At 39.9% G+C, this 15,178-nt stretch overlaps 3 protein-coding genes across 3 annotated transcripts; all 3 read left to right on the top strand.

The window, feature by feature from the left end:
* Window positions 1-274: 274 nt before the first annotated feature.
* Window positions 275-1,112, top strand: LOC107668100 (gamma-crystallin M2-like). The gene is made up of 4 exons (XM_016460251.1): window positions 275-338; window positions 445-687; window positions 797-859; window positions 903-1,112. The coding sequence occupies exons 1-4, from the start codon at window positions 333-335 to the stop codon at window positions 1,110-1,112; spliced, it is 522 nt and encodes a 173-aa protein (XP_016315737.1). The 5' UTR covers window positions 275-332.
* Window positions 1,113-8,302: 7,190 nt separating this feature from the next.
* LOC107667245 (gamma-crystallin M2-like) lies at window positions 8,303-8,930 on the top strand. Its single transcript, XM_016459213.1, has 2 exons — window positions 8,303-8,422; window positions 8,658-8,930. The coding sequence occupies exons 1-2, from the start codon at window positions 8,324-8,326 to the stop codon at window positions 8,928-8,930; spliced, it is 372 nt and encodes a 123-aa protein (XP_016314699.1). The 5' UTR covers window positions 8,303-8,323.
* A 2,413-nt stretch (window positions 8,931-11,343) lies between these two features.
* On the top strand, window positions 11,344-12,527 carry LOC107663175 (gamma-crystallin M2-like). The gene is made up of 3 exons (XM_016453691.1): window positions 11,344-11,425; window positions 11,528-11,770; window positions 12,189-12,527. The coding sequence occupies exons 1-3, from the start codon at window positions 11,396-11,398 to the stop codon at window positions 12,459-12,461; spliced, it is 546 nt and encodes a 181-aa protein (XP_016309177.1). The 5' UTR covers window positions 11,344-11,395; the 3' UTR covers window positions 12,462-12,527.
* Window positions 12,528-15,178: the final 2,651 nt, after the last annotated feature.

Below are 15,178 nucleotides of genomic sequence, written 5' to 3'. Positions count from 1 at the left end.
TATAACACTGAAATACCTAGCTGAGAGAAATAACTTTTAGTTGTTTGTTATTCTTTTAAATAATCTTTGGTTGTTCGTAATTATGTCATTAATACAGAATACTAGAAATGTTTAAACTTCTGAAGTGTTAGGGTCTTAATAAATGCGAGTGCTAAGAACTACATAATGAGCTTTAGCTAGAATGACCTCTATGCCAAGTTGCACAGTCAAGAATTGCCTAACAATAGAGGCCCTGTAGTCTTTAGTCTTAGTCTAGTATAAAAGCACAGGTGACAGCAGAATCAGCTTCAGCTTCTCCCTTGTGGAACTACTGAGGACCAGCCAGTGCAACCATGAAGGTAAACCTTGTTCCAGCACCGATTTCCACAATGATTTCCACACAAACATTTTTTGATTTGGTGTATTTCACTTTACATCACTAAAATATTAAATTAGAATTTTCAGGTCACTTTCTTTGAGGACAGGAACTTCCAGGGTCGCTCTTATGAGTGTATGGGAGACTGTGCTGACATGCACTCCTACATGAGCCGTTGTCACTCTTGCAGAGTGGAGAGTGGATGCTGGATGATGTATGATCATCCCAACTACATGGGAAACCAGTATTTCTTTAAGAGAGGAGACTATGCTGATTACATGTCTATGTTTGGAATGAGCAACTGCATTAGGTCTTGCCGTATGATCCCTATGGTGAGCTCAATTTAAGCTTATATAAGAAAAAATATAAACATAAATAGATTTACTTTTAACATTTTTTGGCTGATAAACTTAAACTAAAATGACTTCTCTTCCATTACAGCACAGGGGATCCTACAGAATGAGAATCTACGAGAGGGAGAACTTCATGGGTCAGATGTACGAGATGATGCTACGAGAGGGAGAACTTCATGGGTCAGATGTATGAGATGATGGATGACTGTGACAACTGCATGGACCGTTACCGCATGCCTCACTGCCAGTCCTGCAATGTGATGGACGGCCACTGGCTCATGTATGAGCAGCCCCACTACAGAGGCAGGATGTGGCACTTCAGGCCTGGAGAGTACAGGAGCTTCAGTAATATGGGTGGCATGAGATTCATGAGCATGAGGCGTATCATGGACTCCTGGTACTAGTGTTTATAAATAAAATAATTTCTCTACAACAACAAACATTGTCCTGAAAATCATTAATGCCACTAATAAATAAAAAAAAACAATAAAGTAATTTATTTACAGAACATTATGTTCTGAATATAATTAATGCCACTACTACAATAGCCCACAAAAAATATAAAAATACAGGATTAAAAAGTCAAGTCAAGTCACCTTTATTTATATAGCGCTTTTAACAATACAGATTGTGTCAAAGCAACTGAACAGCATTAATTAGGAAAATAGTGTGTCAATAATGCAAAATGACAATAGTAAACACTCATTTTTCAGTTAAAGGCAGTTCATCATTGAATTCAGTGATGTCATCATCCAGCTCAGTTCAGTTTAAATAGTATCTTTGCAATCATTTGCAATCAAGTCAATGATATCGCTGGAAATGAAGTGTCCCCAACTAAGCAAGCCAGAGGCGACAGCGGCAAGGAACCAAAACTCCATCGGTGACAGAATGGAGAAAAAACCTTGGGAGAAACCAGGCTCAGTCGGGGGGCCAGTTCTCCTCTGGCCAGACAAAACCAGCAGTTCAATTTCAGGCTGCAGCAAAGTCACATTGTACAGAGGACTCAACTGGTTCCTGTGGTCTTGTCCCGCTGGCCGTCTAGGAGACAGTCTTTACAGGGGATCTGCATGAACGCATGAATTAACATTTCTGCATTTGACATTGAGAGAATAGGTCGTAATTTAGATATATTTTTGAGATGGAAAAATGCAGTTTTACAAATGCTAAATAAATAGACCCTATTTAAAGTATTTTGTAAAGTAGGCCTACTCATTTAGGAAGTATGATTGCAAATGTTTTTGCTGATTTTTGGCAACCTGTTTGTTTGAAGTTCATATCTGGAGTTAATGTGTTAAATAGCATGGAAAATTTAGTATGCGAACTTGTACTTATATAAAATAGAAATTAAATATAATAATTAAATGTAAAATTAAATTAAAATAATAGAAAATTAGATAAAATAATTAGAAAATTAAACATATTAATTAAATATAAAATTAAAATCAAATAGTAGAAAATTTGATAAAATAATTAGAAAATATAATAATAATAGCAAAAAAATGTTTGATAAAATAATTCGAAAATTAAATATAATAATTAAATATAAAATTAAAATCAAATAGTAGAAAATTAGATAAAATAATTAGAAAATATAATAATAATAGCAACAAAAAAAAAAAAGTTATTGTGGTAGAAGACACTTTGGTGTGGCAATAAAATAAAGGGGGCCGTTGGGTTTGCTATAGTCCCAGGGCCCAATGTGTTCTTAATCCGGCCCTTTATGTCAATACTTCAAATATCGCATTCAAATGTATTTGTCGAGAAAAGGGGCTTTAACGCAAATAAATGTGGTGTTGCGTGACAGAATTAGTCTATAAGCAGCGTCCATGTTTGTGGTGTTGCTCACGATAAAGCACAGTTTCTCTGTATTTCAGAGGCGCATTTAATCTATCATATTCATATTATTAAATTTTATATACAATTATGTTATAACTGTTGATATATCATAATAATAAGTTACCTCACAAACATAGTCTGTTTTTTCTTGATTACATATCTTAATTTGATGTTCCTTTAGTAACGTTGCAAGTTGAAATTTATTCATTTAGTTCTGAAGATGAAAAGCACTGAAGATGAAAAGCATCTAGGTTTACGCATGTAACCAATGTACCTCCGAGAGGGAATGAGATGATGCGTCCTCTAGTAGACACTATGGGTACTGCCGCCAGCAGGAACGGTGTCTGAAGCCCATGACATCACAGGCGGGCGCCTGGAAGTATAAGAGTGTGCCAGGCAGCAGAACACGTCACCAACTTAGTTGTCTGAAGGAGACCTGAAACAGGCATGCCAAAGGCATGATGAGGGGACGCAGCATCTCGTTCCCTATCGGGGAACCATGGTTACATGCGTAACCCAAGTGCTGCATTCCCTAGTGGACACTTTGGGGAACGAAATGCCAACTATGCCATGCCGCAGCGCATGCCTGTCCACCTGGTCAGAAGGCACCAAGGAAGTGACAGACATACACCTAACACTTCCTCAGAAAGGGGCCAAGTCACTGACGCCCTGGGTTGCTCACATTGCTTGGCAGATATGGGCAACCCAGTTTCAGATGAAAGAGGGACATCCACACCAAGTTAAGAACACAGCTACCGTCAGATAGCTATGTTATGTGAGCAATACCTTAGCCTGATAATACAAGAACCACAGATAAGAGGCTACCTACTTAGAAACCCTAACAAGGCGGTAGCACAGTCTAGATAGGGGCTCCAGGGGACCACTACTTAAAAACCCTAGGAAGGGGAGTAGTCATCATGCTAGAAAACAGCTATCCTCAGATAACTATCCTCCAAAGGTCCTAACTGAAGATTGCCGAGACCGCAGAGAGTGGGCTATCTAGTTAAAACCCTAACAGGGGCGATACTACAATATAGGCAAGAGGATCAAAGACCGCTACTTAAACCCTAACAAGGGGGTGGTACTGAGCTGAAACATGGCTATCCTTGGATAGCTATCTTCCAAGGCAAGGACCCAGGACCTACTGGAGAGCTTGTGCCAAGAGGAACCCAACCTAGTCATAGAAGCCAGGCTGGAACACAGCTGCCCTCAGACCACTATATTTCAGAGCAAAGTAAGTTTGAGCTGGAGCATAATTATCCACAGACAGCTACACTCTGAGCAGTTAAAAGCCCTGAGGTGGGAGAACAGTCTACTCAGCCCAAACTTAATATGTGGGATTCAGATGGACAGCCCACTTAAAAATACCCTGAGACATGGGGAGACAGCCCTCTCCTAAACCCCTCCGGCTTAACACAGGAAGGGACATTCCCCAAAATCAAGCTAGGAATGCAGCTGTCCTCAAACAACTATGTTCCAAAAGCAATGGGCCATCCACTTGAAAAACCCTAACAAAGAGGGGAAAGCCCATACTTGGCATGTAGGATTCAGGGGGACCGCCTGCTTGGAAGACTAACTTTACTACCCAGGCTGAGTAAAAGCTCTGGAGGGGGCGCGAGGTATCATCTTCTCCCCGAAAGCGGGAGGAGTATGAGAGTGCTGGCTCACTAGCCCTGTCTATGATACTCAGATCTTGACGCACCAGACCCCTCAGAGGTAAAGAAGACCTAAACTGGCTAAGAACGAACCTCCTAAAAGCCACCGACTGCCTTCCTGAGCTCATAGACCACTGCCTTGACAAAGGAGACTGGAAGGCTAATCTAACTACAGATGCAACATCATGACCACTATGGCCATCGATGCTTTTAAGCATTGGCAGCAAAAAACTGAGTGAGGTGTGGCACAACAGCTGTCTAAGGGGACACCCCCAAACCAATCTAGGTCACTAAAACACCCTGGGAGAGATAGCTCACAAGCATCTCTCCGCAGAGCATATAAATATATCCATGCCCAGCGAGAATCTCCACACACAATAATATGCATATTAGAGAGGCACAGCCAAGCTGGCTATACTGTAGCTCCACCTGCAATCTCGCACGATCGGGGCTACACACTTTCATCATCACAAACGCTATCCGCGGCATCAGGCAACCTGTTTAGAGCAGGCATGCGGATCCCGCAGATCAACGTAATCACCAATAAACAGTACCGCGGCAATGGCGGGACTGAGCTGCGAGACACAAACATTTTGTCTTGCATTCCTTGGGAATAGGAACAAGCACGAGCGGAGCCTTGACACTTTGGCTCATCACAATGAGCGTGTAGCACTGAATGCGCATGCTCCTCACAGAGACATTAACACAAAACTCAGAATATGCCCTCAAGGCTCAGGCTCCAGACACATCGTGTGGCTCAGGGTGTACTCACACTAGGCAATCTTAACCGTGCCAAAGCGCGTTTGACCCCCAAAGCCCAATTCGTTTGACTAGTGTGATCGCTCCATACCACGCTCGGGTGCGGTTCGTTTAGCCGTCCCTGGCTTGGTTGGAAGAGGTGCGCCAAAGCACTGATCAGTTGGGCACGGGCGTGGCACGCATGTAGTGTGAGCGCTAACCGCACCCGAGCGCAGAACTTTCTGATATGTGCAGTATGATTGCGTGAACATTTCTGAGCAGCAAAAGCGATAGATCTGTTAAGTAATATATTGTGAGAGGATCGTGTGTCACCGCGCCCCAAAGACTCAAAATAATAAACCACAAAGTTAACAAAACAATGCACTCCACTGTGCTGTGCGAGAGTGCTTCTCGGCGACCTTCATGTGCTATCGGAAACTTCCTATTGCCCACTTATGAAGTCTTGATTATGAGCTTGTTGCATTTAAGTGCTTTGTTGTCGGTAATAATAAAATGTAATATTCCATTGGTTGATAACCATAAACATTCACCGCGCTAGATAGTCAGCTTGATACGATTTTGGAATTTTGTTCAAATACATGCTTATTTCACTGTGTATAATACATACAATATGCTTCAAATGCCTATATATATATAGGTACTACTTTAACGTCAAGACAAGGTGATGTAGTTGTTAAAAAAAAAGAAGAATAAAGAATAGTATTGACAGCAGCAATTGTTTTCCCCTCCGACATGCTTATGGCCCACTTAACTCGGAAACTCGAGTATCAAAATAATCTCCGAGTAGTAAATACAAATTGAGAGGCCATTCATGTCGAATTTCTGATTAGGAAACTCGTATTTCCGATAATTCCGATAGCACTTGAAGGCAGCATAAAGTGTGCTCTGGCCCGGAATGTAAAGTGCAATGTGAGTGCAGGCCAGCGGGGGAGTGGGGAGGGGGGACAATCGCGCTCGGGGTTGGTTCAAGGCAACCGTGCCTAGTGTGAGTACACCCTCAGGCTCCAGGGCGATGATCAGCTAAGTTGTTTCCATTTGCGTTGGCTCATGAATCTCGGCAGGCTCAGACTCTCTATCTGTGGTGGGCTCAGGCAAATGCTCTGTGCAGCAAGGTGATGGCTGGACGGCAAGACGTCAAAAACTGTCAGCAAGGTGTATACAGACAGACTGAAGAGACAGGAGACGAAGTTCAAACATAACATTTAATAATAATCCACAAGTTAATCCAAAACTGGGCAGACGAAAACACACCTAAACACAAACGTGACTGGACAATGAACACAGAAAAAGGTTGAACTTAATTACACTGACAAATGAGGTAAATTAACGATACACAGCTGAACAGAACAAACTAATGAGATTAGTAACCATGACAACCAAAGAGGAGCAGAAAAAGAACAAAGGAAACCAAGAAACTAATGAAAACAAACTAAAAGTCCATGAAACAGAAACTAATATATTCATGACACACACAGAAAGCCACCTCCAGACAGCGCGCAAATACTGAATTAAGTTCTATTTCCTGTCTTGTTGCATTTGGACAGTATCCTCGTCAACACAGTCAGTTATGTCTTAAGTGAATGTAAACAGTTGAAAAAGAGAATGTATGTATCATTACGCAGTATTGGATCCATGCCTGCACCTTATAGAAAATGAGTGGGGTGAACTGAAGAGGAGAAGCACAGTCATGGAGCTAGGAATCTGAAGGATCTGGAGAGATTCTGGATGAAGAAATGGTCTGATCTCTTGTCAGGTGTTCTCTAACCTCATCAGGCATTATAGGAGAAAACTCCTATACTATTTTGGCAAATGGAGGTTTCAAAAAGTATTGAATAAAAGGGTACTGTTAATTGTGCCCAATGTGCATTAGAGAAAAACGTTTATTTCATAATGATATTTCCCCCATTTTAAATTCTTATTCTCCAATGAAAGGTTAGATTTTTGTGATTTTTAAAAAATAAAAGATCAAAAGGATTAACAATACAGATTTATTTTCATAGCCTTCTTTGATCATAGGGTCTCTTTACCAAGGGTACCAACAATTCTGACCACGTGTGTATCTGCTGCTGTGTCCTTAACAGAAGACAACGAGAAAAGTTACTCTCTGCTCCTGACTGAATAGCTTAAATAACTTAAGCTTGTAACGTAAATAAATATTAATCTATATTTCATTTATACAGTAAAATCAATGCAGTGTTACATTTTACATTTGATTACTTTATTCAATTTCTGTACCTGAATACTACAGTTAGACCTACAGTACCTGAAACCTTATGAACAGCACTGTTTATTTTATTTGTATATTTGTTATGCTGCATTTATTTGTACTGTTGCTTGTAGATTGTTTATGTCTTTTGTTTGTTTTTATTTTTTTAACTTTTTTGTGGTGGGGCCAGTTAAAATTCTGAAAATGCTTGCAAAAAAAATGGAATATGAAACTTCAGAAGCACCACAAAGAGGAGTTTTGGTATTTGGTAGTGATTGGATTATCAAAATATGACAGCACAAAATACAAGAGCAACTACCTGGCTCTAGGTAATTCGGATGTCTCCACCACATGTCTTCATTCAAAGCCTTTTCTGTGCCAAAAACATTTTAAACTAATTGGGAAAACACACTGAAAACATTCTCGTTGAAAAAAAAAAAAAAAGGAACCAATGGAAGAGGTGGACAGCATGATCTAGTCACGTGTAGAATGGAGAACACAGTTGACAATGTAAAAGGCCACTGCACTGTATTGCTGGGTCAGGCTTTTAACTGGGACAGGTATATAAAGGTAGTCAAGAGCGAAGAACTGCACATTGAAACAATATCAACTTGTTGACTGTTGACAGACAGATAAAATTTTGATTTACATAAATTGTTACATAACAGCTTAAAGGCATAAATTATAATGCTGTCGAATTCCAAATATTCTATCAAATATTCCATCAAATATATCAGGATACATGATCAATAAATTAACAGATGTTTTTAATAATTTGCAGGTCATCTTCTATGAGGTCAGGAACTTCCAGGGTCGCTCTTATGAGTGTATGAGCGACTGTGGTGACTTCTCCTCCTACATGAGCCGCTGTCACTCTTGCAGAGTGGAGAGTGGTTGCTGGATGATGTATGATCATCCCAACTACATGGGAAATCAGTATTTCTGTAGGAGAGGAGACTATGCTGATTATATGTCTATGGCCCGGTTTCACATACAGGGCTTAGGTTAAACCAGGATTAGGCCATAGTTCAATTAAGTAGTTTTTAGAAATATGCCTTAGATAAAAACATTACTGGTGTGCATTTTTAGACAAAACAATGAATCTGACATATTTTAAGATCAGTCAGTGCAAGTTTCTTTCAGTTAAAACAGCCCAGACATGCATTTTAGTCTGGGACTAGGCTTAAGCCTTGTCTATGAAACTGGAGGTATGTTTGGAATGAGCAACTGCATCAGGTCCTGCTGTATGATTCCTATGGTGAGCTGTGAGCATTTTTATGTGCCCATAAAAAAATCTATGATTTTAAGGGAAATTTTTGCTAAAAAAAAAAATCAATACATATCTTTTTAAATATCCTTTTTCCTAAAAAAAACAGATGATCCTTTCAAAATTCTGATTTACAAGAGACATTGCTACACTGTTTTAGATGTGCACATTTGATGTTGACATGGCCGGTTTAACTTTAATATAACAGACTTTTCTTCCATTACAGTACAGGGGATCCTACAGAATGAGGATCTACGAGAGGGAGAACTTCATGGGCCAGATATACGAGCTGACAGATGACTGTGACAGCACCATGGACCTTTACCACGTGTCTCACTGCCAGTCCTGTCATGTGATGGACAGCCACTGGCTCTTCTATGAGCAGCCCCACTACAGAGGCAGGATGTGGTACTTCAGGCCTGGAGAGTACAGGAGCTTCAGTAATATGGGTGGCATGAGATTCATGAGCATGAGGCATATCATGTACTCATGGTACTAATATTTTATCATACTAAAGAATTAATTTCTCTCTAAAAAAAAAAAAAAAAGTGTGCATTGAAACTAATTTCAGTGTCATTAATATTTGTATGCTCACAAAAATGCCTCATAAGATAAACGCAACCATGAAATAAAATAAAATGTTATTAAACACTAAATACCTAACAGGCAAGATATGATTTACTTCAGATCTGGAAACTGTAGCAGTTTCAGGGATATGAGAACGAGTGTCATGAGACTTACTGGAGAGGTCAGAGTATGCCAGGTGACTCGGTCTATTGGGAAAAGGGCCAACATAATATCATCTCTTCTCCAAAATTAAAAACAGAATTCAGTCCGTCGTGGATTTCCATGGTGGACTGATGACAGACATAATTATTTGTTGTATCACATAAACTAATTAAAGGTGCAATTCAGTAATGTTTGACTGGCTCTATGCCTCGTGTTTGACTTTATACTGACATCTACAGGCCAAACATGGCAGGAAATAGAAATCTCAGAGACAATAATTTTATCTGTTAGTCCATCCATTCTCAATTATTAAGTGTGACTGACATAAATCGGTTAGATATTTGCACAAAATGGAGCTGCGGATCGCTGCAGTATGTTTTATTGCGCCAATAAGGACTGCTTTGGGCATTTAAGTTTGCTTCTTCCTCATTCTGTCTGGATTGTTTTCATATTGTTTTTATGTTTTGTAAATCATACTGACCCAATGCATTACAACATTTAATGTTGTATTGTTATTACTGTTAACAGTTCTGTCAAATTGCAATAAGTAGCTAATTATGTGAACTCAACATGGAAGCCCCCATCAGGTCCATTAACAATTAAGCCTTTTAGTTTTGTTAAAAAAATAAAAAAAATAAAACTTTCTTCTCCCTTTTAATAAAAAAAAGAAAAAAACCTACTGAGTGCACCTTAAAGCTGTACTCTCCAGGCCTGAAGTACCACATTCTGCCTTTGTAGTGGGACTGCTCATAGAAGAGCCAGTGGCCGTCCATCACATGGCAGGACTGGCAGTGAGACATGTGGTAGCGACCCATGGTGCTGTCACAGTCATCCATCATCTCGTACATCTGGCCCATGAAGTTCTCCCTCTCATAGATCCTCATTCTGAAGGATCCCCTGTGCTGCAATGGTAAGAATAGAAATGTACAGTTCGTGCTAAATTATTATAAGAGCATTTAGTGAATAACTCTATGGGGAATAAAGTTGTATGCATTAATTTCTTAACCATAGGGATCATTCGGCAAGATCTAATACAGTCATTCATGCCAAACATAGACATGTAGTCAGCATAGTCACCCCTTCTAAAGAAATACTGATTTCCCATGTAGTTTGGACGGTCATACATCATCCAGCATCCACTCTCTATTCTGCAAGAATGACAGCGGCTCATGTAGGAGAAGTCACCACAGTCGCCCATACACTCATAAGAGTGACCCTGGAAGTTCCTGTCCTCGTAGAAGATGACCTGAAAAGTCAGAATTATTCTTTCAATATAATGGAGTCTCTAGTTTCCAGGTTTATCAGTCTTAAGTAGCCAATAGAGTGGTTTGCGTCTTGGTGTTTCTTTTGTGTTTAAAAAACGAACGACCAAGTGACATTATCAGTCCAAAATTATTTGAGGAGTTCCTCTTCTTCCAATCCATATATCCATTTGGCATTTTTATTAAGTGCAAAATAACTGTTTTCAAAGATCAACTCGACAAGATTACTGGCAAATTCAGGTATGGATAAAAGGGGCTCTCATTTCCTTTCCCTGACACATGAGTCTGGGAAAGAAAGTTTGTTAGTATGCCACATATATATACATTCATACATGTTTTGAATATATACCTACAAGTTATATACATACACCTAAGCAGCATTTCACTTAAAATTACAAATATAGGGAAAAGGGAAATCAGTGATTTTGACTGAGAGCTGTGTTTATGATGTGTTCAAACAAAACCCAAATATACCAAACGCCTGTGCTGTCATTTTTTTGGTATTATAACAAACTCCAAACAGAAGAATTTTAATAATGGTATTTTTTTTCTAGTGTTAATAGTTTATTATGTTTAATATTTAAAGCATTATTTAGGGATTAAAAGTCTAACCACACAACAGATTTAAAAGTCAATAGTAATGCAGTAGCTATATAAACAGGCCCTGTTTTAACAGATCAATTTTGATCAACATTGTTTTTTACAAAAAGAAAGACATTAGAAAAAAAGTGTATTTCAAAATGTCTGAAAACATTATTGTGGAAAGCGTATACGACCTGTAGGTTATGTCAAAATGGATCACAATGAATGCACTCTGAATGCTTCCATACTGATCTGCTGAGTCAGGAGGTTGTCTTCAATCTCAATAGCAAGCACACAGTTTTATTCAATTCGCCCGGGTATAAAAGTAAGGGTGAGACCTGGCAGGACGACAGTACAGTGTAAAAGGAAGAGTATCAAATAATTTTAAAAAATGACTACAGCAGGCATGAGCATGTGCAGGGTAAGTAATGACATCCCTTTCTCTTACTCTAGTAAAATGCAATATGCATACCTAAGAATGCATACCTAAAATTCTTTGTAACCTCATGTTTAATCTCGTCAGGCCGTCTTCTACGAGGACAGGAACTTCCAGGGTCGCTCTTATGAATGTATGGGTGACTGTGCTGACATGTCTCCTTACTTGAGTCGCTGCCACTCTTGCAAAGTGGAAAGTGGCTGCTTCATGATGTACGACCGTCCCAACTACATGGGAAATCAGTATTTCTTTAGGAGGGGAGACTATGCTGATTACATGTCTATGTTTGGCATGAGCGACTGCATCAGATCTTGCCGTATGATCCCTATGGTAAGAGAATAATACATACTTGACTTGCCACAGAACTGGTTGCTAAATGCTCTTCTCGTAAAGAGTAGGGGTGTAACCCCGGTGTCCTGGCCAAATTCCATCAACTGGCCCTTGTCAATCATGGCCTCCTAATAATCCCCATCCACTTGATTGGCTCTATCACTCTCTCCTCTCCACCTGTAGCTGGTGTGTGGTCAGCGCACTGGCACCGTTGTACTGTGGCTGCTGTCGCATCATCCAGCTGGATGCTGCACACTGGTGGTGGTTGAGTAGAGACCCCCCCCCCATATGATTGTAAAGCGCTTTGGGTGTACAGTAATACACAATAAAGAGCTATATAAATGCCTCATTCATTCATTTATTCATGCTCTCACAACAATTTAGCACAACTTTTACATTTCTGTTTATATATTTGCAACACAGGGGATCCTTCAGAATGAGGATCTATGAAAGAGAGAACTTCATGGGTCAGATGTACGAGATGATGGATGACTGTGACAACATCATGGACTGTTACCACATGTCTCACTGCCAGTCCTGCCATGTGATGGACGACCACTGGCTCATGTATGAGCAGCCCCACTACAGAGGCAGGATGTGGTACTACAGGCCTGGAGAGTACAGGAGCTTCAAAGATATGGGGGGCATGAGATTCATGAGCACGAGGCGCATCAATGATTCCTTCTATTAAAAAGTAAATTGTATTAATGTGAGAAAATGTGTTACTTGACAATAAAATACTTCTGAACAAATCACTTAGTGGTCAAAAACTATTTTTCTAAGATTGCTAAAATCTTTAGAAATCTTACAACTTCAGTCAATGTTCTTCCAATCAAGTTCCAATCTAATCTTCACTCATTTTGTGTCAGACCATCTTATATATACATAATATATATATATTGGTAATATATTATAATATGTAATATATTATATATATTATACATAACAGAATTAGTAAATTATAGCCAATATAACGAATAGTAAATTATTTAAGCGTGCAAAGTTGTAGCAATTCAAGCACAGTTTCCCATTACTTAGTAGGCAGCAATTATAGGTAATTTCATTGAAACCACCTCAGAGCACATCACACACAATCAATTTGCATACATACTGTAGAACAGTCAATGTCCATAACGTCCTGCATGTGACACATCACATGTGTCGGTAATATTGTGGGGTGGATAATTTTTTTTATAGAATAATTAAAAGGAATATTTCAAGTTTTATCCCAGCCAAGCTCTGTCAAACAGTATCTGCTGAATGCTGTTGATTGCCACAAAAAAACATTGACTTGTTTCATGTCATACACATGCAGACCTGGACTTTGTTTCTGTGGAATGAGCTGTGACATAGCCAATGTGTCTTGCACTGCACCAGGGCTGTAGCAGTAGGCAAGGCTACTGGGTCATGAACTTGGGCATGGTAAAGGGCACAAAAAAATGACAATGCAGACTCATGGCCAGCAACCATTAGATCCAGACTATGAGCTTATAGGCCCATACAAGATCAGCAGTAATTGTAGCTGGAGCATCAATCTCATGAGTAGTAGAAGGTTCTGAGGCTGAAGCAGGCTGTGACCAGAACAGGTTGTGAGCCATGGGCCGGTGAGGCAAGAAAGAAACAATAGGGACAATATAAAAAAATAAAAAATTGTTAGACAGAAAGACATGCAAACAAGCTGAAACGGTTGCAAATCCAGGACTATGAACCAAAACATCCAACAGGAACAGTCAAGTTCTCAAAACAAGTCCATTATTTGCCTCATTGAAGGCAAATTAAAACAAGTCCAAAAATTGACTGAGGACATGAGAGGGTACATATTAAAAATATATCTAAAAATGACTGATGTCATCACCAGTCATTCTTTTAAATATCCTGGATCTGACTGAAATTTTAATTCAGCCAGAAGACACAGGAATACCCTCTGCTCTCTTCACTTAAATTCACCTAAAATTCTCAAAATTAATTCATTTCATTTTGGAGTATCTCTAATATAACAAGACTTGTGGTCTGATGAGTCTTGTTTCCTTTTACATCATGTGGATGGCCATGTACGTGTGTGTCATTTACCTGAGAAAGTGAAGGCATCACGCTCTGGGCCCTCCACCGTCTTGTCGTCGTCCCACAGTGCACATTCTGCTGAAAAACCCTGGGTCTGGCCATTCATGCGGACATAAATTTGACACGTTACTTACCTAAACATTGTTGCAGACCAAGTAGACCCCTTCATGACAATGGTGTTCCCTGGTGGAAGTGGCCTCTTTCAGCAGGATAATGCACGCTGCACACATTGTTCAGGAATGGTTTGAGGAACATGATAAAGTGTTCAAGGTTATGTCGGCGCCAATAGCCTTCTGGACACCATCAAATTATGCTTTTAGTCTGCACTTTTTGCTCTTAGCCATGCTTTTTGCCATCAGCGCCGTTCCAGCGTGCTTCGGCCTGCACGCCCGCTGCTACTTAACCACGATGAGAAGAAAAAACATCTAGTCTCGTTACTTCCTTTTATTCTTTTACTTCAGTTTATTTTCTTTCCGTTGAGAGTTTCGTGTTCTGAGTTAAGTTTTGCCACAAAGCCGTGTCTCCAAGTCCAACTCCGACTGCGCTCACATCAAAACTTCAACCAGCCCACAACTCCGCATCTTCAACCTACACCCAACCATTGGCTTCCTAAGAGCCACTTCGAACAACTACTGGACTTCCAGCCAATCAACAAACTTGGGAAACCCCTTTCTGCAATGAGGACAACAAGGGAACCCCCTAAACAATCAACGCAAGTACCTCCGAATCCTAGCTGAACTGGTACATTTAATATAAATTTTAACCTCATTTGGACACCATCAAATTATGCTTTTAGTCTGCACTTTTTGCTCTTAGCCATGCTTTTTGCCATCAGCGCCGTTCCAGCGTGCTTCGGCCTGCACGCCCGCTGCTACTTAACCACGATGAGAAGAAAAAACATCTAGTCTCGTTACTTCCTTTTATTCTTTTACTTCAGTTTATTTTCTTTCCGTTGAGAGTTTCGTGTTCTGAGTTAAGTTTTGCCACAAAGCCGTGTCTCCAAGTCCAACTCCGACTGCGCTCACATCAAAACTTCAACCAGCCCACAACTCCGCATCTTCAACCTACACCCAACCATTGGCTTCCTAAGAGCCACTTCGAACAACTACTGGACTTCCAGCCAATCAACAAACTTGGGAAACCCCTTTCTGCAATGAGGACAACAAGGGAACCCCCTAAACAATCAACGCAAGTACCTCCGAATCCTAGCTGAACTGGTACATTTAATATAAATTTTAACCTCATTGAGGAACTTAATGCGAGGGTTAATTAAGTGATTGATGGTTGTTCAGGTCTATGCAATTGCACATATTGCTATAAACTAGGGATTTCACATTTTCACTCTCT

The sequence above is a fragment of the Sinocyclocheilus anshuiensis genome, unplaced genomic scaffold (assembly GCF_001515605.1).
Source record: "Sinocyclocheilus anshuiensis isolate Anshui unplaced genomic scaffold, SAMN03320099.WGS_v1.1 scaffold277, whole genome shotgun sequence".
Classification (NCBI taxonomy): Eukaryota; Metazoa; Chordata; class Actinopteri; order Cypriniformes; family Cyprinidae; genus Sinocyclocheilus; species Sinocyclocheilus anshuiensis.
Note: the sequence above shows the minus strand (reverse complement) of the source record. Positions and strands in the feature narration are given on the sequence as shown.